At 42.7% G+C, this 24,873-nt stretch overlaps 1 protein-coding gene across 1 annotated transcript in view; it reads right to left on the bottom strand.

The window, feature by feature from the left end:
* LOC311047521 (uncharacterized protein) overlaps window positions 1–24,873 on the bottom strand; it is a 45,921-nt gene that overhangs the window by 5,471 nt on the left and 15,577 nt on the right. Inside the window, exons 2-12 of the mRNA XM_084060264.1 lie at window positions 18,871–18,944; window positions 16,596–16,681; window positions 16,282–16,321; window positions 16,051–16,131; window positions 12,597–12,704; window positions 11,814–11,923; window positions 6,935–6,983; window positions 3,202–3,322; window positions 2,153–2,247; window positions 903–968; window positions 290–389 (exon numbers count right to left, since the gene is read on the bottom strand). Coding sequence (XP_083916390.1) covers window positions 290–389; window positions 903–968; window positions 2,153–2,247; window positions 3,202–3,322; window positions 6,935–6,983; window positions 11,814–11,923; window positions 12,597–12,704; window positions 16,051–16,131; window positions 16,282–16,321; window positions 16,596–16,681; window positions 18,871–18,936 — 922 coding nt within the window. The 5' untranslated portion in view covers window positions 18,937–18,944. The remainder of the gene's footprint in view (window positions 1–289; window positions 390–902; window positions 969–2,152; window positions 2,248–3,201; window positions 3,323–6,934; window positions 6,984–11,813; window positions 11,924–12,596; window positions 12,705–16,050; window positions 16,132–16,281; window positions 16,322–16,595; window positions 16,682–18,870; window positions 18,945–24,873) is intronic.

Raw genomic sequence — 24,873 nt, 5'->3', positions numbered from 1 at the left:
GCCCTTTCGCCAACCCCACCTAGGGTATGGGCGCTGATGACGAGTGCCCACAGCGTCCCCGGGAATCGAATCCAGGACCTTCTAGCTGTGAGGCGACAGCGCTACCGACTACGCAACCGTGCCCCCCTACAGGGATCTGCTACTCTTGATGCTTTTGTGTGACGCTGTAGTATGATCAAGTAGGGCGTTAATTTACGAAAACACAAAAAAGTTAGAATATGGAGTTAAGAGACAATTAATCGTCACGTAAACTTTCATGATGGTAACAGGCCTACTCCTCAGTACTCACTCTTGTGTACTTTGAGGGCAGTGTAAGCCATGGCAGTGAGCAGCCTCTCCCCCTCCAACATGAAGATGTCCCACAAACGCAGCGTGAGGGTGAATGGGCTCTGTTAACACAAGACACACAGGAAGAGCATGTCGCTAAGCCACTTGCAACCTGGTAATGTTCCTATTTTGGGTCATTATAGGCAAAACATTTCATACAAAAATAAATCAAAAATTGATTTTTAAAAAGTTAAAAAATATATTATAATAATAAAATATATTTTCAGAAGATTTTGTGAAAAAAAAGCAACCTCAAAAATTGCAGATTTACAAGCAAGTTTTGTATCAATGTTACCCATTGTGAGCTTGTAGATCAGCTATTTTCATGCGATGCTTTTATAACACAGGGCTTAAGTGGTTAAATAGAGTAAAATAAACAAAAACAATCTTCGATATCCATCTATCTGGAGGCGAGTAATGATGATGTAACCATAATATTTACATTGTGTAACATGTATGGTCATACACAGAGGGAGCCAGGGAGATTTAACATTTACGTAATGCATGTTTTGTAAGCAGGGACTTTTTATAAGCAAACAGGAGGCAAATGGAAAATATGACATGGTGAGACTCACTCGATCGATGAAACACTGCAGAAACCATTTAGTGGTGTATATTCCTGTGATCATCTGCTCCTTTTCCTGTGGGTGAACAGCATTTAACAGAGTATTAATAGGAGACGGTTTGTGTCTCAAACATGATCCAGGCAGTTGGTTCTAACTACTTTTGACCTTTGAATACTATGGTATGCAAACCTCCCCCACCCTATTTGAAGCCATCAACCGGTATATACTACTACAACTACTACTACTACTAATAATAATAATAATAATAATAATGATGCGTAGCTTGCAAGCTAGTTCAGGCAGATACACTCAAGAGGTTACACGCATGTGCAGCTCTATGTGGCCGATGTACTGTATGTGACGTGTGCTGATCAAATTGGCGGTCTACTTAAGCTTACCCGATTCATTGCACTAATCTCCTGTTATCAGTGTTGCCACTAAATGTTGTATGCACTTTGTTTGCTCCCACCACCACCCCAGCACTACCAGTGAGCTCTGCTTTTCCTAAGGGTTCTGTTTTCCCCTGGGGGGGTTTGTTATAGATGTACGTATATCTCCGTGCTCTTAAATGGTTGTCTGCTAATGTGCTGAGCAGGGAGTAACGTATAGCAGATCCTGAACGCCAAGATCGAATATTATAAAATGTTGACCAAATTACAATTAAAGTAAAATAAGGAGATATCACACAATTTAAAAGAGTATGGCAACAGAGGGGTAACAGATCAAAAAAGAGCTAAAGCAAAGTATGTAAAACACAAGTTTCTACAGACAATACAGCATAGAGGTGATTTACGGAAAGGCTTCTCTGAACAGGTTCGTTGGATAGCCTCAGGTAGGACATTCCATTTGGCAATTGTTGCTGTCAGGCAGAAACCTTGTATCTCCATATTTAAACGTTTGATGTTTTATTTAGTAAATCAATGCCCTACTTCAATCAACACTCATACAAGAGTGTAGCTCAAAAATGGCAGGTCTACAAGCCCTCAACGCGTCGCAATGGGATGCGTTGTGGGCTTGGAGATCTGCTATTTTCGCTATATATAAAAAGATTTTAAGATGAAATCTTAAGTGTCTCTGTGGGATTTTTTTTAATGAAAAGTATAGTAAAAGAGTGTGTGACTAAATGGTGACTACATTGGATCCATTGGACACAGGTTATTTTTTCCCCCATTTCCTGAAAAGTAACGGTTTTGGACATACAAGGTTTCCACCCGACAGTGACGATACACAAAAGCACGAGTTATAGAGGTATGGCTCACCAGGTGCTTCTTGAGCCTGGGAAGCAGTTTGGAGAGGATCTGTTCGTGGTGGGCCTGGAATCGTAGCAGCTTAGGAAACCCAGGGATGAAGAACCCTATTGCAGTGAGAGAGCAGGCAGTTGTTGGTGCATGGTAGAGCACAGTGAATAACACATATCATCCATTCATTTAGTAGTATCCAAACTTGAATTATCAAATTTATTACCCACGCGTCCTTATTTTGGGGGGAACATTCGCCAAAAATAGACGATCTTCAAGCTCACAACGTGTCGCAGAGCTTGAAGATCGGCTATTTTTGGCGAGATTTGGTGTAGAGGGGAAAAAGGCGCACCAAGTACAGAAGCAACTCGTGTCCAGTTTACTACGTGCGGTTTAAGTGGTTTAGGGTGAAGCAAGAAAATGCAAGGGCAAAGCCAATGATGTCCTTTTTCAGTTTAACACCAGCAAGACAATTTGATTTCACTACACTGTGTAGGTCGAATTGGCTCTGTGCATAATTGTCCCAGGTTTACAAAAAGTGGCATACCCGTTTTCTGTTGCAGTTCAGTGGAACAGAAAGCTTCATTTGATAGACTTGGCATCAGATTTGAACGGGAAACGCACATGGCACCTTTTATGTGTGTTTCCCGTTAGTCATTATTAGTCATGGTTTTCACCCTCAAAATGACTTTTTTTCTATCGATTAGTCACCCCAGGGAGACTTTTTGTTTTTCTTTTTGTCGCATTCCTAAGCCAAAAATGTGATGACCGGCAGCAGTTCCGGTAGGAGACACAAAGAGTGGAACCGCTGCCTACCGGTCCTATATCTATGAATTCAAGTCTCCATGGGGTGACAAAAAATTTTTTTTTAGGTGAACTATCCCTTTAAGTGGATTTTGCTTTTGTATAAATTGAACTCTGCTCACACTGACAAGAGGTTTATCGTCTCTGTCGGGTGGAAACCTCCAAAAAGTTAAAATATGGAGATAAGGGGTTGCTGCCCGACAGCAACAATACATTTCTCTTTCTCTCTCTCACTTTCTCTCCCTCCCTCTCTCTCTCTCTCTCACCGTGCATGACATGCTTGCTGCTGGTGAGCAGCTGCGACAGAGCCCAGAAGGCGTCCTCCTCGCTCAGGTACATGAGCAGCAGGGCGGCGATCTGACTCATCCCCTGGCAGTAGTTCACCTCCTGGGGGACAGACAGGAGACAGACAGGGTCAATTAAACTGCTCGGGGGACATGATGAAAAGGAATTATTTATAACTTAATGCAGAATTCCAGACCCAGAGAGGAGGAGGATGGGGCAAAAACACGTGAATGTCTGATGTGGTCTGAGAACTTAGTGGATGTCAGTGGATGTTTTTTCTGCTTGTATGATGACTCTTAAGTGCCGGGGAGCCTTATGTTTACCGCGCCTTTACCGTCACGGCCCCCTAGACCAGTGGTTCTCAAACTTTTTCATGCCAAGGACCCCGAAATTGCCAGGGCTAATGTGGTTGACAGAACCAGGTTCTGCTTTTAAGTCTTACTTAGAAAGGTCCTTTTCTTTTTAAACTAGCCTCTTCGTTATGCTGTTTTATTGCATTGATGTTTCACTGCCTTGATAGTTTTACTCTCCCTTCACTTATCGTTCTAATTGTGGACTGCCGTTACGTTTTCATACCGAATGCCGTTTTAATTATGTAGAGTGTTTTGTAAACTCTGTGTAAGAAAGATTTATTATGATTATTATAGGCCTAATTGCTCCTACGGTATCTTAACGTCAATTTACTATTACAACAGTTACAACGATTTCAGTTTCATAAAGGTCTGCACTAAAATTATAACCTGTGGGGGACACACAGGGCACAAAAAATCTATGTCACACAATTGCCATTGGTCTGCATTAAGACTAATTTATAGTGCCACTGTGACAGGGTACTCAGCAGCATCAAGCGCCCTTTCATGGAAGCATAATTAATGTAATTAGGGTTACTTTGAGGCTAAACTGCACATTTCCTACATTCCATCTCTGTCTGTCCCCATGTGCCCCCCCCCTCCAACACACGCAAACACACACATTGGTATTACTATACTTGAGGACAGCAATGTTTTAAGATGGTCATGACATGTTTTTCATTTCTTGTTTGCCATTTCTAACCCTAAACACAACCCCTAAATTCCTAATCCTAACCCCAACGTGGATCCTTTAATAATTGTATCCATATAGCTCTAAAAAGGAAAATGGCTTTTCACCAGGCTTTTCAAAGCGTGTGTATGCGTGGAATTTACAGCGCACATACAGTGCGTTTAGAAAGATCCAATTGATATCAAAGATACCGGCTAAACCAGGCGCGCGGATAACGCGAGCCCCACATATGCAAGCTTTAAAATAGGATTGGATCACACATTCTCTAGTGTGTGCCGGCCGAGATGCACCCACACACACACACACACCTCCTGTGGGCTCTCTTTACTACTGACCCACTTTCTGGTGAGCAGGGAAGGGGGGTTGGGGTGGGTAGGGGTGGTGGAGAACACACAGCACATTGCCATTTCCTCTGTCTGCAAAACACCTCACACCAACCAACTACCTAAGCCCCAACCAACCTGCGTGTGTGTGTGTGTGTGTGTGTGTGTGTGTGTGTGTGTGTGTGTGTGTGTGTGTGTGTGTGTGTGTGTGTGTGTGTGTGTGTGTGTGTGTGCGAGCGTGTGCCTACGCTCCAGTGTACATTAGCAGCAGTCTGTGTTTATGTCTGTATGAATCATGAGACAGTCCTGTAACCCAAACATTTGCACCTCTTCCATTCCCTGTCTCCACCCAGGCAGAGGACCATCAGCTGCTGGATCCATCTGGGGTTTGTGTGAAAAGTGTTGCTAAGTGTTCACAGCGCTGTCTTTTACAAACAGTTTAAAGTGTACACACGACTGTGCATAAAATGATGTATCGAAGCAGATAACTCCTCGTGGGTGGGGGGGGGGGGGGGGGGGGGGGGGGGGGGCAGAGAGGAGGCATCTTCGCATTGCTCTAGATTAGAGAAGCCAGTCATCATCATCATCATTTCTGGCTTCTATTTCGATGAAGCCACTAGAGCCAAGATTATTATTATTTACCACTTCAGCCCTATATAGTTTGTAGTACAACAAATTCAAGATCTTTAGATTATTGTTTTGTTTTTGAAAATGTTTGCAATTTTTTTTAATCTTTGCCTAGAAAGACATTCCCAAAATAGGGACGCCAGATAGCAATTAGCTAAAGGATATTTGTTTGAGCGGCACTATTGCATATAAAATCAATGTAAAGACGCGTCTTGGCGCGACATCGCATCGAGAACTGGTGATGTGAACAAAGCGCTCCGTCGCCTCGGTATCTCCGCTCCAGCTGGAAAATCCTAACTGAAGCCACGTTCGCTTCCCTCCCACTGCGCTATATGGCCCGCGGCTTCCTTCCTAAAATGTATTGTTTATGGCCCGCCAGTATAGTCATGTGAAATTCATACATTGAAGTTTTTGACTGTTTTGAAATTAACCTGGGCAGACAGGCTATTTTGAATTTGTAAGGAGTGATTGTTCCTTGTGTTATTTCATTCCCCATTATGTGAAAGAAAAGCTACTGTATTTTATTGCATTTTTTTCCACACCTGATTACATCTGGCTACACTGCCATTTAAACATTTATTGGACTGTAATATAATAAACATTGTGCATGAAAGTGGGAAAAGTGTGTTTTTGTTTTGTTCACAGCACAGATGAGTGACTCACATCTGGCTACAATTGCCAACAAAAGACCACTGATATTGTACTGCAGTTAAAGCTGCACTACCTAACTTTCCTCTTCTATCCCGCTTTCCTGCGCAAGTGCTGACATTTTTTACCATTAAGCTAATAGAGACTGCCTACTTGCTCAGGGGATAAATGGAAATCTTGACCATCAGGTCAAAATCCATCTCAGTTCCTGTGTCTAAGTGAGACATGACATTTGACACGATCTAAATGTCTCAATAGAAGAGCAGGGACACAAAATACAACCATCCCAATTGTACAAGTTATATTGTGCTGCACCATAGAGATTGGACAAAATGTATTCATTTAAAAAAAGTGAACAAAACTTTGTTATGGTTCAAAGGCTACTGTACAGTATGACAGGAGAAGCAGTTGGCCCTAAGGTATTTTCAAATATGGCTCCCTTTGCAAAACGTATGGTTGGACACCCCTGAACTAATCAGTCAGAGTTTGAGTCAGCAGGATGATAAAGCAGTGAGTATTTGGTTCAATGCTGGGCTAAGTGCTGATGATGTACATTCTGGCTGAGCTACAGTCATAAATAAAACATCCCCCTCCTCTCCCCTTCCCCAGGCGAAGCCAGGGTCAGAGTGGACGGGCAAGGAATGCTTACACTGTTCATTTAACCACTTGAACCCAAGTATCCCTATTCTGGGGAGAACATTCGGCGACAATAGCTGATCTACAAGCAAGGCCTTGTGAGCTCTGTTCTAGACTTTAAAAATTATTATAAAAAATAGGGGGCCAAGAATCCAACCCTAGGGGACTCTGGTCAACAAAGTATCCGGTCAACAAAGTATAAGTGGTTAACTTTCAGTGTGCACAAATCTAACCAAATGGATCTGTAGGAGTCCACTATTCTGCCAAGCAAAACACACTCGCACTTCTCCACATTGTGTAACACACAAACACACACACACACACACACACACACACACACACACACACACACACACACACACACAGCATGTACACACACACACACACACACACACACACACACACACACGCACACACACACACAAACAAACACACTCACCGGGTTGTACACCGAGTAGGCTGCCAGAACATGAAATAACGCCTGCTGCCTGGAGAGGGAAAAGAAAAGAAAAAACAGACACCAGTCTTAAACCATAATAATTTAAAAATAATTACAGTTTATAATACCATCCAGAAAGAATACAGGAGTTTAAAGAATGAACACACCCCGCCCCGACACCCATGTGAGAAAATGACTGAAGCACAATGCCTCATTGTTAAATCAACCTCATTGACTAGCACAGCTTGCATTAGAACTGGCATGGCCAGACTAATATCACTGCGTAGATATTAGTCTGGAATCTCTGTGCATTGCACCTGCATTTCCAAGTGGCAAATTCAAAAAATGCCTCTGGTAAACCCGCCGCATATTTGCATACTGGGCACTGATTGGTCCCTCACTACTTCGGAGAGAGTGAAATCCAATCACAACTGAGCGGTGCCAGACCAAATCTGCCAAGGGCATTTTTTTTTGCACTGGCAGATTCTTCTTGTTTCCAGGCTAAGCTTGCATAGCTTGACACTTACGCTAGTCTTGTTTGCCAGCCTTTTGATTCATAATTACATGGTGCCAACAACACAAAAACGTAAAAATGGATACTAATGGCTTCTACTTAACGTAACAGCTACTAGTTACATACTGCAGTACATACAGTATGTAACGTATTCAGACATGTAAATCACGAAATGTCCTCATAAGTGGATATTCATGTAAATCATTAAATGTTTTCACTTATTCATTTAAAAGAGGGAACTAAACATGTACAAGCACCAACATACATCATATATTAGCTACGAATTCAAACAATGTAAATCACAAAATGTACTCATTTGTTATTTATGCTATAACTACAACTCTAACCTCCGACTAAATGTTGAGTGGTAGTTATAAAACAAATAACAAATGAGAACAATGCGGAACATACACTGTTTCTTTGAATACTGTATATGCACTTTATAACTAGCCAACTAACTATGCATGGCAAGACTTAAGTCACTACATGTGAGTAAAAGCCATTAATGAAGCATAGCGTTAGTTCATGCAGGACAGGGAAGTCTTGCATCATATTGTAACAGTTCAAATATGATTATTTTGGGGGGTCCCCTCAGACAATCATATTTTAACTGGGGACCCCCCACTCTGACAAGCAATTGGAATTGTGGGAGTTGAGGCATTACATTTAGTTTGACTCAGTTCCACAGATAAATATTGTGAAAACAATACACAAGGCGTTTTTTTTTTTTAAATGATATTGTTTGACAATTTGGCAAATGCTTGACCAGTTTTTATAGTATATTTTTTTGGTTACTTTTGATGCAGTAATGGTATTTTTTCTTTTCTCTTTTAGATATTAAAAAGATCTTAAAAGTCCTTAAATTGTCACTTTACTGCCATCTGTAAAAAAAAAAAACTAAAATCATGTGGGGACAACCAACAGGTTGAGAACCAGTGCTCTATTTGCAGGTGAAGTGACTAATTAATGAAAGAAACTCATGGTGGGTTTGTTTTGACAGTGTTACGGGCTCTTTATACAATTATTGCAACACAGCTTTCTTGTAACCGGGATGACCAGGGCGCCCTTAATCAGGCACACCCATAGCCCACGGTAAGTCACTGTAGCAGAGAACGGACACGCACACCACGAAATGTTGCAAAAGTGAGCAACTCATTTGCGTACTGAACAAGGCATTGTGATTTGTGCAGCGTTGTTCACAAACTGGAATGTGGAATATCTGACCTGTTTTCACTCTATTTCACTTTACTCATATTAGGAATACTTGAATATAAGACCTGTTTTCCTTGATCTATCTCTATTCTTCTTCCCTTTCCTGAAAACTACAAATGATGCTAGCTTGTATGAAAAATAATTTCACTTTCTTTTACACCAGTAAACCTGAGATGTGGCAATAAAGTTGAAGATTAACTGTCCACATAGTAACTGTCTATCGATACCAGGCAGCTACTGTAAAGTGTGGACAGGGAGACCACGCCGATTTTAGACTGTGTTGTTTATTAATGAAACTTCCCTTTTAGTTTCCTGTGGCGACTCCTTCGTCTGTTGCATGAGTCACGGCTTGTAGTACATGCAGCTACAGTACAATAAAAAGAGCCATGTATGGCCATGGATACAATGAATACAAGAACGCTCGCCCCAAAACACGCTCACCCCAGGTCAAATCCGGCGACCTTAGAACGGTCACCACCAGGTATTCCTAAACGTAACCTGAGTAAAACTATGCCTAAACCTAACCTTATTCCTAAACGTAACATCAGTAAAACTATGCCTGAACCCAACCTCAGTAAAACTATGTCTAACCCTAAACGTATTCCTAACCTTAACTTCAGTAAAACGAATACAAGAATACAAGAACCGCTAGGTGCGAGCGGCCCGCGGAAAACATGGGGGTGAGTGTGTTTTGGGGCGAGCGTTCCAGTTACCGATACAAGTGCGGAGGCCTTATAGTGAATGTGAACATGTTGTTTGTGTGGGTGCTACCTGCATGTGTGTGAACGTGATGCATGCATGATATTAACACACTCCTACAGTTAGCCCACTGATCCTGCCATAAGTGCTGTGGTGGGGGGGTAGCAGTGCTTCAGGAAGACGTAGAGCGGAAGGTTCCCTGTTCGATACTCGGCTCCCCCCTTAGTGTCGAAGTGTCCTTGAGCAAGACTAACTGCTCCTGATGAGCCTTACCATGGTTTCCTCCGGTGTCGGTGTGTGTGAATACGTGAATGTAATGCACATTGTAAAGCCCTTTGGATAAAGTTGCCATATAAATGGAACCAAATGGACCCGTACAGGTCCATTTGGTTCCATTTGTACACTCTCTGAGTTATAGGGGTCCTTGAAATTACAAAGTTTGACAACCACTGAACTCAATATAAATCCGGCATAAGGGTTTGTTATGTGTGCCTGGCTGATCACATCTGGCATTTCATCACTTTGTGACACGGAGCACAAAGCAGCCAGTATGGGGGTAGTTAGGGGTTTCCCAGATGAGTGGGCTTTGTCAGGGTATTAACAGATATAATGCAGACAATTAGAGAGATCCCCATCCCAAGGCCGCCATAGTCAATACATGTCTTATAGATGCTGACAGAAACAGGAACGCAGCTTTAAATAGCTCTCAGTGTGTGCGTGTGTGTGCGTGTGTGTGCGTGTGTGCGTGTGTGTGTGTGTGTGTGTGTGTGTGTGTGTGTCCCAGCTGTTGATTTGCAGGGAAGCAGCCGGCAGCCAAGCAGGATGGAACAGTATTCAGGCCTGTGTGGATATACACACTTTGAACAGAGAGGGGAAATATGACACCAAGAGACAAGACTTACGGGTCCATTTGGTTCCGTATGTGCACTCTCAGTTTACATTTACTGTGCAGCAAGAGATATGGACTGACCTGGGTGCGATGAACCCACATGAACCCCTAGCATCCCTATTTGTGTAGATTTGGTGTAGATGGAAAAAAGGAGGGGGCCAAGTGTAGGCCCCTAGAGAACCCCAGTCAATGAAGTATAAAGTATGAAGTCCTGGACTCATAAAGTCTGTTTGTTTTGTTGTCTTGCCCTTCTCTCCCTCATTGCCAGATCTATGCTTTGTCACTACATGCAAACAGCGTTGTTCTGTGTGCACTGCGCTCATGTGTGTTTCTCTCTGTATGTCTCTGCACGTTTCCGTGTGACTGCCATTTCCTGCAGGGCCTTGCTCGCTGACAGGAAGGCTAATAAAACCCTGAGGGGAGAGCGAGAGAGAGGAAACCACTTTTGTTTTAGTTAGGTGTGCATGTGCGGGCGCGTGCGTGTTGCCAGTCAAAGGTTAGAGCCAGAGTCGGTGCCCTGTACTGTAGGAGACTTTGAGAGGACAGACCTGGACATGAGAGGCTGCTGAGAGAAAACAAACCCAGCTTTTGGAGACGCCCAACGAAAACAAAGCAGGGAGACTGAGACACGCGTTCTGAAAGCTAAGCAAACCCTCTTCACTTACCCAATGGTGAGTAAAGGTCAGAGGAAAAGTCCTATGATCCACAGGAGCGTGAAAATAACGTGAAAGCCACACTAGCGCTCCGTTTCAGTTAACACAATTATGTTAAATTATGATGTTTTGGTATTATCGTTCTAAACCTACATTCTTGCTGTTTTACATACAGCGAAACGAGTTTAATTTTATGAAATATCCGAGACCATTATGGATTCAAATACTCTTTAATCTTAAAATAATATAATATTAATATTATTACCGTAGGGCTCGACTTCACCAGCCATAAACCTAACATGAGTTAGGTTTATGCCTGATTCATATTAGATGCACGTTGGTGTCTCACACACCAAAAATAGCAGATCTACAAGCTCACAACGTGGTGTGCTGTGACACTGTGAGTTTGAAGATTGGGTATTTTCGGTGCGCGACACTGGCACCCAACTAAATATAAGTCCTTCTTTAGAGAAAGTGCAAGAGTTAGGCAAGGGAAAGTGCAAGAGTTAAGCAAGGGAAAGACATGTTGGACGAATGGTGATGGTGAATGATAACTTTAATCCATGTAGACTGCTACTGTGATATATTTCAATGTTTAGTTTATTACAGTGCAATCGGAGTAATGGTGACTTCATCCCATCATTATCAGTTACGTTTATAGGTCTATTAATGTGCTAGACTTGTATTGCAAGATTAATAGACCCATAGAGTCATGGTGTTGAGGTCTATTCATCATGCATTTCCTCATATTTTGATACCGCAAGTCACACTCTCCAAAAGCATCGTGCTATGAAGTCACTGTTAACATTCTCTGGCACGGCAGTGCACATGACACGCGAGCTCGTCCAAACAAACTCAAATGGTGCCTGGTAAGATGGATTTAGACGGTAGAACGTGGAGTGGAATACTCACGTGACTCCGAAGCGGTCCCTGAACATGATGTGGTTCCTGAACGTCCTGTTGACGTCCAAGTCGATCTGCTTGATCTCAGAGGAGAAGTTACGAGCCTGCAGCTTCATTCTCTGTGGAGCGAGAACACAACATCAGTTGCAGGGTTATCATAGCAGGAAGGCATCTGTGTCATTTTAGGTTTTTGCGTTGGCTATTAAAAAATAGAAGATGTACAAGAGCTTGCACATCTGCTATCTTTGATCATTTTTGAAAAATCTTGAAAGTGTGAGAATGAGAACTACTGATTTAGAAGGCATTTGTAGAATCGGTTGCCACCAGGTATTCCTAAACTTAACCTCAGTAAAGCTAAGCCTAAATCTAACCTCATTCCTAAACTTAACCTCAGTAAAACTATGCCTAAACCTGACCTCATTCCTAAACGTAACCTCAGTAAAACTATGCCTAAACCTGACCTCATTCCTAAACGTAACCTCAGTAAAACTATGCCTAAACCTAACCTTATTCCTAACCTTAACCTCAGTAAAACGAATACAAGAACCGCAGGGGCCAAGCATTCCTAAAAAAAAAAAAAACAGGGTCCGGCTAGGTTGTTGTACCGACCGTTCTGTTTGCTAAACTAACACTTGGGGGGAAAAATGGGATTTCTTATTTATTTTGTGAAACGTTGTTATATTCACATTAAATATTTTTGCTTACATTTGAGGACAGTGTGCTGGAGTTTTTTCTTTCGTTAACTGATACAAAAATACAAATGTAATTGTTGGTTACGGGCTGTGATCTTACCTCGTATTTTCCCACATTTTCCTGTTTGACCGTCTCTATGTCCAGAAGCAGTGCCCAGGCTTTGCCTCTCAGCTGCTGAGGGATCCCTTTATACACCCGCTTCACCATCTGAAATAATACACAGCAAACACATCATTAACCACTTAAAACTCCATATGGTTGACCATAGAGTCCCTCAGGGCTCTATACCAGTGTATGTTCTGTCATTGTGGGGAAGGCTTTTGCTAAAAATAGTCAATCGACAAGCTCACAGCGACGCGTTGTGAGCTTGTCGACCGTAAGGCGCTGAGGAGGGTCGTTCGGACTGCCGAGAACATCACTGTGTGTGAGCTGCTTAGTCTGGAGGACCTCTACATCCAGCGCTGCCTCAATAAATCCCTGAGGATCATTATAGACCCCACCCTTTACATTTCTTTCAACTTTCATTGCAATTGTGTCTTATTTGTTTGTATTGTCTTTTTGTGCTAATGGTACAACAAGATACCAGGGCTCTTTCGGAGCGGGAACTTTGGGGGAGGCGGGAGGGGTAACATACACTGTTTTTGTATGCTTTTGTCTTATTGACCTGGATGTGAAAATAGAAAATACCAATTAAGAAAACCTGGAACAAAGTAAGACCCCACCCACCCCCACAAAATATTTTTCTCCCCTCTAAAGTCCAAAAGGGTGAAGGGATACAAGATCCCCTTAGCGCACACTAGCAGGCTGAGGAACATTTTTTCCCCACAGGCCATCAGACTGTTAAATAACACTGAAAAGTGACTGTGCAATAACCCTCTGTACTTTGCACTATGCACTTTCATTGACTGACACTCTTGCCCTGTTTTTATTGTTTATTGAGTGTTTTAGGTCGTTTTTATCATGTTTTTTAATCATGTTTTTATTGTATTGGAGCTTCCAAGCGTACGTTTTACACATGTATGTACCTAAACAGTGCATCTAAGTGACAATAAAGTGAATCTGAATAAGGACGCTGGGTTTAAGTGGTTAACTCTCGGATGGAGAGGGGCAGCCTTGAACAAAATACATACAGTAAGTACACACACGCCAACGTGGGCAAGAGGAGATGGAAATATATATTATATATATATATAATAAGAGAGAAGAAAGTGCACTGTAAAATCACGACTGTTCATTTAAGCCAGAGAGAGCACAAAAGGAAACCAAATGGACTCTGAGACTCTCTTGAGTTAAATTAACACTGGCATGACTGAGGTTACATTATCCAACACACAGCCTGCAAAACGGTCATTTTGAACAAGAAATCAAGCTCTCCTATTCGTTACTGTCTCACCTCTGTGCTCCAGACTAGCTGACACCTTCTCACCCACACAGTGGGGGGTTCCATTGTCTTCTAAATAGCCATTAACATCTCAATTGCACTCTGCGCAGTCAGTGAGCCCACATAATGTTGTTGTTGTAGGCAGACACAAACATTATAAAATTAGGCTAACTTGTAATGGTAACTGCAGATTCTGTATGTAAAATCTTTATTTAAAAAAAAGCGTATAAAACAGCGCGATCTGTAGCGTCACACATTAAACTCTTCAGTGAAACATGGAGCCTATATGAACCACTGAAGCCACTGTCTAATTACGTGACTCCAGGGTTAGGGTTAGGGTTAGATTACGTGATCTCCATTGTGCAAAACACATGGATATCTCTTGACAAACCAATATTATATTATATAATATTCACATTATTGTCTGAGCGTAAAGCTCTCATTCTATCAGCTGTTCACGCTGATGAGAAAGCGTCTCCTCTCCTGTCCCTCTCATCTCCTTGTCAGCGTAACAAGTGAACACATCGCTATATGTTCCACAAATGTGCTCATTCCTGCGCTAAATATCTGATCTACAAACATAAAACAATCGCTGCCTGACGAGCCATATGCTTGTAGATCACATCTGTTGGCACAGCATTTTAAAACAGCGCGATCCAGTAGCAAACACTCTGTACACTGCAGTGAAAGGGTTGCCAAATTTTGAGAGAAAAATAAGCAGTCAGGTCTATGAAAATGTTACTGCATGCATTGTGCCCTAAGAAAACAGTGAGGCATGAAACCATTGCATTGTAAATGGGGTTTATATCCGAGGCAAATTTGCAACCCCAGTCCCTGGTTAGACCTTTCTATATAAATATTTACCTAATAAAAATTATCTACAAAAGGACATGCATGAAGCTCTAATCTAAACAAGTATGAAAATATATTTATATCTGCAAAGTAACTAGTAGCCTAACTAAAGTTTTCAAATAATTGTAGTGGAGTAAAAGTGCAAGATTTGCCTCTGAGTTGTAGTGGAGTAGAAAAGTATTACCATTATAATGTAATTATATATATCATTATAATAATAATAATAATAGAAAGACGCCCAAAGTCGCTTATAATAAGCAGACATGGCAACATAGAATAGTTGCGCAGCAGCAAGTCTGCTGTCTACGGGCCGCTCTGTGGGGGGTCTCGAGGTGTAAAGTGCTCTAGGGAGGGGGAGAGAGGGGGAGAGCGATCAATTTAGCCGAAATAAAACGGCTGGGATGGGATACATGGTATGTATTTCATATTTATAATGAGTAAAAAAAATTAAAAAAAAACGGAGATGGTTTGAAACATATATTTAGGAAAAGTCATGAAAGGGGAACTTTCTCAGAGCTTCCTGAGAGAAGTTAAGCCACTTTCAATTCTCAAAATCGGTCCCATTGATTGCTTAGTCACGGAAGTGTTAAGCCCCCAGGGCTCTGTAGTACACCCCCTTCTTCTTCGCTTTACACCACGGTGCGTTGCGGGGACTGGTATGTGGAAACACACCAAAAGTGTGGTCCAGGGACCCTCAGGTTTCTGTTCTCGCCCTGATGAAGACCGTAACTGGTCAAAACATGTTGGCAATTTTTGTAGAATAAAATTTGTTTTAACTTTACTTCCTCTTACTCCTCTCCTCTTCCTTTTTAAGTCTACATTCCCGCTGATCCTAGAAGCACCTTCAATACACTTTTAAGACATGTTTATCTCCTGTGTGCACCCGGTTGGCCTCTGTGTTTTTTTTTACCCACAGGGTTCCCTGAGGACGAAATGGACTCTTACAGGTCTGAAACTTGGAGAGTTATGGGGGTTCTCGAAATTAAAAAGTTTGAGAACCACTGCTCTACACCAAATATCTTCACAGAACGTTCACCCCGTGAATAGGGACAGCAGGGTTCAAAGTGGTCAAATGACAGTTAGAGATGCATCAGACCCTGTTCTGCGTCTCGTGTCTAGACCAGAGAGGAGGAATAGGGAGGAATTCGAGCTAAAAGAGGAATGGAAAACAATTTATGAGTGACAAAAAGGGAACGCTGCATCAAATATGGTCGTATGGTCGGGCTAAATTGAGACGGTTTGTGTGACGAGCGGGATGACTATACAGGATTCATGTGATGAGGTTCGTATGGAGGCCATCACTGCAGAGCTATCACACACCTTATCAGTGTTCCTGTACTTGTCCCACTTCTTCACCATTTTCAGCCATTTCTCCGATCGTTCCACCTCCTGCTGCTTTTGCTGAAAAGTAAAAAAGGCCAGAGACATGTACTTAAGGCCCAGTTCGTACTGTAATGTTACGCAGGTTCAACACCACCACAGGTTTTGTGGTGGACTGGTGGTGTTGTTTTCTTCGTTCTTTCATTTTCTATGAGCAAGTCATACTGTTACCTTCGCCTCAACAGCGCTGGGTGTGGGTAGTTCCTCCTCACTGGTGCAGAAACAAATACATAACAGCAGGCAGACACCATGTGGCATGGCAGGGAGAGAGAGAGAGAGAGTGACAGAGAGATAAAGAGACAGCAAGAGAAAGACAGAGAGAGAGAGAGCGAGACCAAGAGACAGAGACACGGAGAGAGAGAGAGAGATACAAAAACAGAAATATTAATGGTGCAATTAGTTATTCTCCAGAGTTGGAATAACTGGCCTTGGTCCTAAGCCGGGGTCAAAACCCCCCTAGTGTGCTGTCAGGCAGGTAGACTTACTGCAGGAAGCCGAAACGGTCAGTGACCTTATAGATGTTATAGTCAGCATCCTCCCAGGGGTCGATGTCCACACCTTCTCGGCGCCCCTGAAAACACACATGCATGAATGTAATAAAAACGCAACGTACTGCACACGCAATTCACAGCTTGAAGGTATGTCAAACGGCCCTACACTGAATGGAGAACGTCCTGTTATATAATGAGTATACTGTTACAACTTGACTACTGTAATTTGCTAATATGGCTGATGGTCACTGGCCATGAGGCAGGGTCAGGGAGTTTACATTATTTCACAGGCAGTCCAGAGGTGATAACAGTTGATGGATGTTAGTTATACAATGCAGGATGTATGTTGGTTAGTTGCAGTGGTGTAAAGTAACTAAGTACATGTACTCAAGTACTGTACTTAAGTACAAATTTGAGGTACTTTGACTTTACTGGAGTATTTCCAATTGTGTATACTTTTACTTCTACTCCACTACATCTCCGGGGCAAATATTGTACTTTTACTCCACTACAATCATTTGAAAAATTTAGTTATTAGTTACTTTAGAGATATAAATTGTATTGTTGTATTGGATCTATTAGCTCGTGCTCATTTGATTTGGCTATTTTATCTCATGTGTTTATGAAAGTAGATAGCTGATATATTGCACTTTTACCTTAGCGCTAGGTATACTCTTGGTTGCTTGCTTTTACAGGAAATGCTCTTAAGACCTCTGGTGATTAGTAGTTTCGTTCCCTACCTATGTTGAATGCACTTATTGTAAGTCGCTTTGGATAAAAGAGTCTGCTAAATGACTGTAATGTAATGACTGTAATGTAACATACATTAACCACTTTAGCCCTATTTTATACCAAGGCTATTTGAAAATAGCCGATCTACAAGCTCGCAACGCGTTGTGAGATTGTAGATCTGCTATTTTCAAACATTTTAGTTCTTTTACTTTTTGTACTTTAAGTACATTTTGATACCAATACTTTTGTACTTTTACTCAAGTAAATTGTGTATGTCATTTAGATAAAACATAATGTATACGTTTGCTCGTCCACAAATTCCGAGCATGTCGTTTAGACAGACGCTAGGTTTCATGTGTACTTGCTAAATGTCTAAATTGTAACAGTATGGAATGGATGCCAGTGACTTCCCTCACTGGTGACTGGCATTTAAATAACTCGGTCACAGTGAAGTGGTCATGTCTGTGTGCATGTGGTGTGTCTGCCCATTGCCATTAAACTGCACAGACTCAAGGCAATTGGGGGATTGATTTGATATCGTATTGTTTTTTATTGATTGTTGAAAGACCATGCTGGAGGTCAATGTATTCCTAATAGGTGCAGTAATTGCTTTAACCTCAATTTGAGACCTGTAGTGATTATAAGCCCCCCCAGGAAGTGTGCGCGCACACACACACACACACACACACACACACACACACACACACACACACACACACACACACACACACACACACACACACACACACACACACACACACACACACACACACACACACACACACACACACACACACACACACACACACACACACACCCCTTTGGGGAGTGTCATTAATTTATATTTCTCTATGCTCAGTTCACATGGACTTCACTACATGGGGCAGGGCACAGTGACATACTTGCACTGGTGTGTGAGACGTGCCTCGACTACCTAATCTGTCAGTGAGAGACTTCCAGAGGCCAAGCTGTTCTGCGTTCCTTGGGAAAGGCATGTCATTTGGCACTGGTGGCACGGTACAATCTGTCCCAGAGCTCAGCTGTGTCTCCCCGCCCCCGCCCCCACGACCTATGGTATAATCCACAGATTTAGGAGCTACACAGCTTCATGTGTGACATCTCTGATATGGTTGCTCATCTCCATATTGTAACTTTTTGTGTTTTTTCGTAAATGAATGCCCTACTTGATCATACTACAGCGTGACACGAATGCATCAAAAATAGCAGATCTACAGGCTCGAAAAGCATCTCGAAACACGGCGTTTGGAGCTCGTCGATCTGCTATTTTTTGCTATTTTTGAATTTGAATCCTGAAAAGTAACAGTTTCGGACATATGAGGTTTCCACCCGACAGAGACGATATCTGCTATAATCCTAGGTCTAAGGGTGAAAACAATCAGTATCTGCCTATTTGGTCTATAAAAAGCACAATCGGTATTAGTCTGTTTGATTTGTATCTTTATGGCCAATGTTTGGAAGTGTCGTAGCTCCACTAAGTTGATTACACACACATACATACATACACGCACACACATACCTTGTCATATTTGGAGATGATGTCAGCTCGTTCGTCTGCTATTATCAGTTCTATGTCTTTCTTCATGTCAAAATCTGGAAGCAACAAGACAATAAGAATATTAAACTGATGAACAGATTTCACGAAGAACATACCGTATAACAGGAACTTCACATTAATCACATAGTCATAGAACATATAACAGCAATAACAGGAGCTTCACTAAACTCTAATACTTGTGTTATTATTACATATACTGCATTTAGAGTCCTCTCTGCCTTTGGGAAAGAGCTGTGTACTTGATACATTCTGCGAAGTGTCTAAATTGTGACAGTAGGGATGCCAGTGACTCCCTCACAAGTGACTGGCATTTAAATAACTCGGTCAGTGAAGTGGTTATGTCTGTGTGCATGTGTGTGTGTGTGTGTGTGTGTGTGTGTGTGTGTGTGTGTGTGTGTGTGTGTGTGTGTGTGTGTGTGTGTGTGTGTGTGTGTGTGTGTGTGTGTGTGTGTGTGTGTGTGTGTGTGGGGGGGGGGGGGGGGGGGGGGGGGGGCTCAGTTAACACCAATTCCTCTCTCTGCCCATTGCAAACTGTATAGACTCAAGCCAAGAGGGATTGATTTCATATCGTATTGTTTTTTATCGATTGTTGAACGACCATGCTGGAGGTCATGTATTCCTAATAGCTGTACTGCACCTATTGCTTTAGCTCTTGGGAAAGAGCTGATCATAAATAATTAGCTATAACAAGATCAAGAGGATTCTGAGAGGATCATGTGTCATGGCTGGTTCTCCCCTCAAAGACTAAATCTTTGATTTGTTTTAAATGAGATTTTCCAGTGTGTCTGTGATTGAATCTTTCCAAAGAGCAGAGTAACATTTATCATTTACAGGCTTACCCATTTTCACAAAGGCAACCCTCATTTTGTCATTATAAAGTACAAAGATAAAAACAAAACAAAAAGTAGATCTTCAAGATCTGCTATTTTTGAGGACAGGGCTTAAGTGGTTATACAGGAACAAACATCACTGGAGGCAGTATCACAGTCATTACGAAACCCAGACCACGACACACCACAGCTGTAGCATCTTTCAGTATCTACTTCACAATCTACTGAATAACATCAGGCTATGACCAACATCACACCTTAACCACAAGAGACAGAGCTAATGTTAGGTACAGTGTGCACTGTGCACTATCATAGCCTCTACATCAGTGGTTCGTTCTCACACGTTTTAATTTTAAGGATCCCCATAATTCTGAGAGCGCACATAATGTAACCAAATGGACCCAAGGGTCCATTTGGTTCCATTATGTGCACTCTCAGAGTTCTCAGAGTTGCCATTTGGCCTCAAGGAATCCTGAGGGTCCCTGGATGTAGAACCACTGTTCTACATCATCTTGAGTGGTAGCTTCTACACCGGACACCCCAGAGCCTTCATCAAACCTGCTCCCATTTAATCAGCTTTCAAATGATCATCAATGTGTAAACGTCCTCTAATGCGTTTGATGCTGGGCAGTGGGCCATAATTTCCCTTCATGTTGTAATTGGACGTAGTCCTCTGGTGGTAGGTATTCGCAGAATGCCCACACAATAATTTAAGCCTTCTTCCTCAAATGTGTGTTTTTTTTAAAAGAATACGTTAAACTGCCAACTCCTACTTCCCCTTTTAAAAATGTACAAGACCTCTGCTTTGCAAAAAAACAAAAACAATGCAAAGTGTATGCCTAATGTATAGGTGTCTAGAATCCAAAAAAACAAACCTACCCTACATAGTATACCAAACAAACAAGCAAGCAATTTTTAGCTACAACATTTGGAAAAGGTTTATGCGTAAAACATTTATGGGATCGATACAATAGACAATGAACTGCAAGAGACCGCGGCCTAAAGCAACCTCTACCCAACAGAGGACTAGATTGATTGTTTTTTATTTGACATCTTTACTGACGAAAGGCATAAAGTTCTATATTTCCATTGTGGTCAGCAACATAATAACTGAACCGATGGAAGTATGTTAATGTAAGGTTCTGTGTTATTCCTGGGTTAATTGAGCTGATGAGTGATGACAAGTCAAGAGCTTCGGCTACAGTATGTCAGCAGATGAGAACAGGTGGATCGTGCAGCCTGTCACAGAGTTCACATGGGGGCACACTAGTACAGTAGTGCAGTGTGTGTGTGTGTGTGTGTGTGTGTGTGTGTGTGTGTGTGTGTGTGTGTGTGTGTGTGTGTGTGTGTGTGTGTGTGTGTGTGTGTGTGTGTGTGTGTGTGTGTGTAATGCTTAATTTATACTTGGTTGCATATCAGTGTTACATTACATTACATTACATTACAGTCATTTAGCAGACGCTTTTATCCAAAGCGACTTACAATAAGTGTATTCAACATAGGTAGGGAACGAAAACTACTAATCACCAGAAGTTTTAAGTACATTTCCTGCAAAAACAAGCAACCAAGAGTATACCTAGCGCTAAGGTAAAAGTGCAATATATCAGCTACCTACTTTCTTAAACAGATGAGACAAAAATGGCAAAATCAAATGAGCACGAGCTAAAACAAATAAGTGTATCGACTAAACAAGATCCAATAAAACAATACAAAAATAAAACAAGAGTTCGTACAACTAGTTAACAACAAGTAGGCCAGGCAAAGAGGAAGGATAGTGTTTCCTGAAGAGGTGGGTTTTCAGCCTGCGGCGAAAGATGGGCAGTGACTCTGCTGTCCTGACATCAGTGGGAAGTTCATTCCACCACTGTGGGGCCAGAACAGAAAAAAGTCGTGACCGTGTCGATCGACCAGAAGGACCGTTGAGTGGCGAGGGAGTCAGTCGCCCCGAGGTGGCAGACCGGAGTGGTCGGGCAGGGGTGTGGACATTGACCAAAACCCGGAGGTAAGAAGGAGCTGTTCCTTTCACTGCTCTATAGGCTAGCACCAGGGTTTTAAACTGAATGCGAGCTGCTACGGGGAGCCAGTGCAGAGAACGGAGAAGGATAGTTGTGTGGGAGAACTTGGGGCGGTTGAACACCAGACGAGCCGCAGCTTTCTGAACAAGCTCCAGAGGTCTGATGGCTGATGCCGGAGCACCAGCAAGGAGGGAGTTGCAGTAGTCCAGGCGGGAGATGACAAGAGCCTGGATGAGCACCTGGGCTGTTTTCTCCGTGAGGAAGGGGCGAATCCTCCTGATGTTGTAGAGGAGGAATCTGCAGGACCGTGTCACTGATGCGATGTTAGCCGAGAACGACAGTTGATCGTCCAGGGTCACACCCAGATTCTTCGCAGTCCGAGTTGACGTCACCACACCACAGACGTCACCACACCATTCTCAATGGTGATGGCCATGTCTCGGTGAGGACAGCCCTTCCCCGGGATGAACATCAGCTCGGTCTTGTCCAGGTTGAGCTTCAGGTGGTTTGTCGACATCCACTCCGAGATGTCAGCCAGACAAGCAGCAATGCGTGCCTCCACTTGTGTGTCAGAGGGGGGGAATGAGAGGATCAGCTGGGTGTCATCGGCATAGCAGTGGTAGGAAAAGCCATGGGAGTGGATGACAGCACCAAGAGATGTAGTGTAGAGAGAGAAAAGAAGAGGACCCAGAACCGAGCCTTGGGGAACCCCAGTAGTGAGCCTGTGTGGTTCTGACACAGACCCTCTCAGCATCACCTGGTAGGAGCGACCCGTCAGGTAGGATGCAAACAGGGAGAGTGCAGAGCCTGAGACACCCATCCCCTCGAGGGTGGAGAGGAGGATCTGGTGGTTCACTGTGTCGAACGCTGCAGACAGGTCCAGGAGTATCAGGACGGAGGAGAGAGAGTTCGCTCTAGCGGCATGGAGCGACTCCGTCACTGCCAGGAGGGCAGTCTCTGTCGAGTGACCCACTTTGAACCCCGACTGGTTGGAGTCCAGGAGGTTGTTCTGGTGGAGGTAGGAAGACATCTGTTGTATTGTGCGTCGCGATGCAGCACATTGTAAGCTTGTAGATTGGCTATTATCAGTGAGCAAAAGCGACACACAATCAATCCGGCTTAAGGCACTGGTGGACACAGACTGTGCAGTTTAAAAAGTTGACAGACTGCCTCCTGCACCCACGGGAAAAGGAGCAACACAGTGGGCGATTGAGGGGGGATTGATGAGACCACTGCCTCCCCCACATTCTCACAGTTTCACCCTCGTGTCTCCCCTCTAAGCCTGGCCCTAACCTACGCTCTAGCAGCGCCTGGTCGAGTCTGTCTGACGGCATGGCTTGTCTGTCTGCTCAGCAACTGTCGGTAGCAAAGCATCTGTGAGGAGAAAGAGGACAGCTTGCTCTCTTTCTCTCCTCATCGGCATCTCACAGCAGTGTTTGGCTATGAAGACTATGCCAGCTATGCCAAGCAGACATTGAGGACACATGGAGATAAAAGACACACGTACTGTACGGGCCGGTCGGCCTACGTCATGGTACAGTATGAAGGCTTTAAGATAGGACAATGAAATACCACAACCACAACAAATAGCATTACGAGATTATGAGAGCGAACTGAGCAAGCCTAGAGACACAAAATGTATTTGAATTCTATAACAGATAGATGAGGAAATACATGCTGTGTAATGTTTTCACTATCCTGGGATTTGTTGTCTAAAAGAGGGTCTGTCTGTGTGTCTGGTGCTAATCTCGCAAACCACTGGACCGATCGGTGCCAAATTAATTGTGCACACTGCTAGTAGGCCACAAAGTAGCTTATATGTTTTATACTTTTTGAAATATTTAACTCTTTTTTTTATAATGGAAAACAATGGGGCTCTGATCAGTCTGAAACCTTTCCCAAATATAGTCATAGATATGTCTTCATAGTGGACTTGACGTCTCAGTCTGGCAACATGAAGTCCAAGATCCACATTGGGAGCCACACTGTTCCCATGTGGGTCCCCAGATCCTTATGATAATATATTGTTGCTGTGGGGCAGAAACCTCTTATCTCCATATCTTAATTTTTTGTGTTTTTTCTTAAATGAATGCCCTAATTTTTTGTGTTTTTTCTTAAATGAATGCCCTACTTCATCATAATATAGCGTCACACCAAACCATCAAAAGTAGCAGATCCACAAGCTTGTAGATCTGCTACTTTTGAATTTGAATCCTGAAAAGTAACAGTTTGGGACATATGAGGTTTCCACCCGACAGAGACAATATGAAATGATCTCATTTATTTTCCAAGATCGCTTTGTGAGCAGCACTGGAGCGTTATGGGTTACATAGAGTCCGTAGCAGATTTTCTTTACTTATTGAAAAGAACAACAACAAGTTCATCATTCAAGTTCATCACAGCTTCACTGACTGACGTTTAACAGCACGTGTGGCCAGATGACGCCTCAGGCTGCGTTAAAGCACGCCTGGCATCCTTTGCCAGCAACAGGTGGGGCAGCATGGCCTGCTGTTCCACAAAGACCCTCTATGGTTACCCTCCACAGACCACAAGTCCAGCTTCCAATACACATTGTGGTAATTCACACCCAGTAAGTGCTATTCAATCCTACTGCACCACATTTCAGTCACCACAAATCGTTTCTGTTCTTGCAATCAAGTTCATGTAAGCTGCCACAAACTGTGCATTAGACCTGTATTTTACCCTGGCCTCTCACTTAGTGGTTCACTACTATTTATTTATTTTGAGCTTCAACTTTCTTATGTTTAGCCACTTGATTGATTGATTGATTGATGTACTTTATTTAGTAAGACATGAGAACAACAGTACATGGAAGTACAAATTCACAATACAGGGTCTACTAAACTGGAAGTCTCATAAAGCACTAAGCTTGTTTAAAAATGAGATACCCACGCACACAAATCATGATGACATATAAGAGACAGACAGATATACACCAAGATAGATATACTTAAGCCCTATATACTTCGTCATACGACGAATAGTGCAAATAGTCGATCAACAAGTTTGTAGATCTGCTCGCCAGGTTGAAAGTGGCTAACTCCCAAAACCCTTCCAGTTTCAGCAGCTTAGCATTCTCCTGTGTAAACAACTGAAGC

Source organism: Gymnoscopelus microlampas (assembly GCF_963454915.1).
Source record: "Gymnoscopelus microlampas genome assembly, chromosome: 6".
Lineage (NCBI taxonomy): Eukaryota > Metazoa > Chordata > Actinopteri > Myctophiformes > Myctophidae > Gymnoscopelus > Gymnoscopelus microlampas.
Note: the sequence above shows the minus strand (reverse complement) of the source record. Positions and strands in the feature narration are given on the sequence as shown.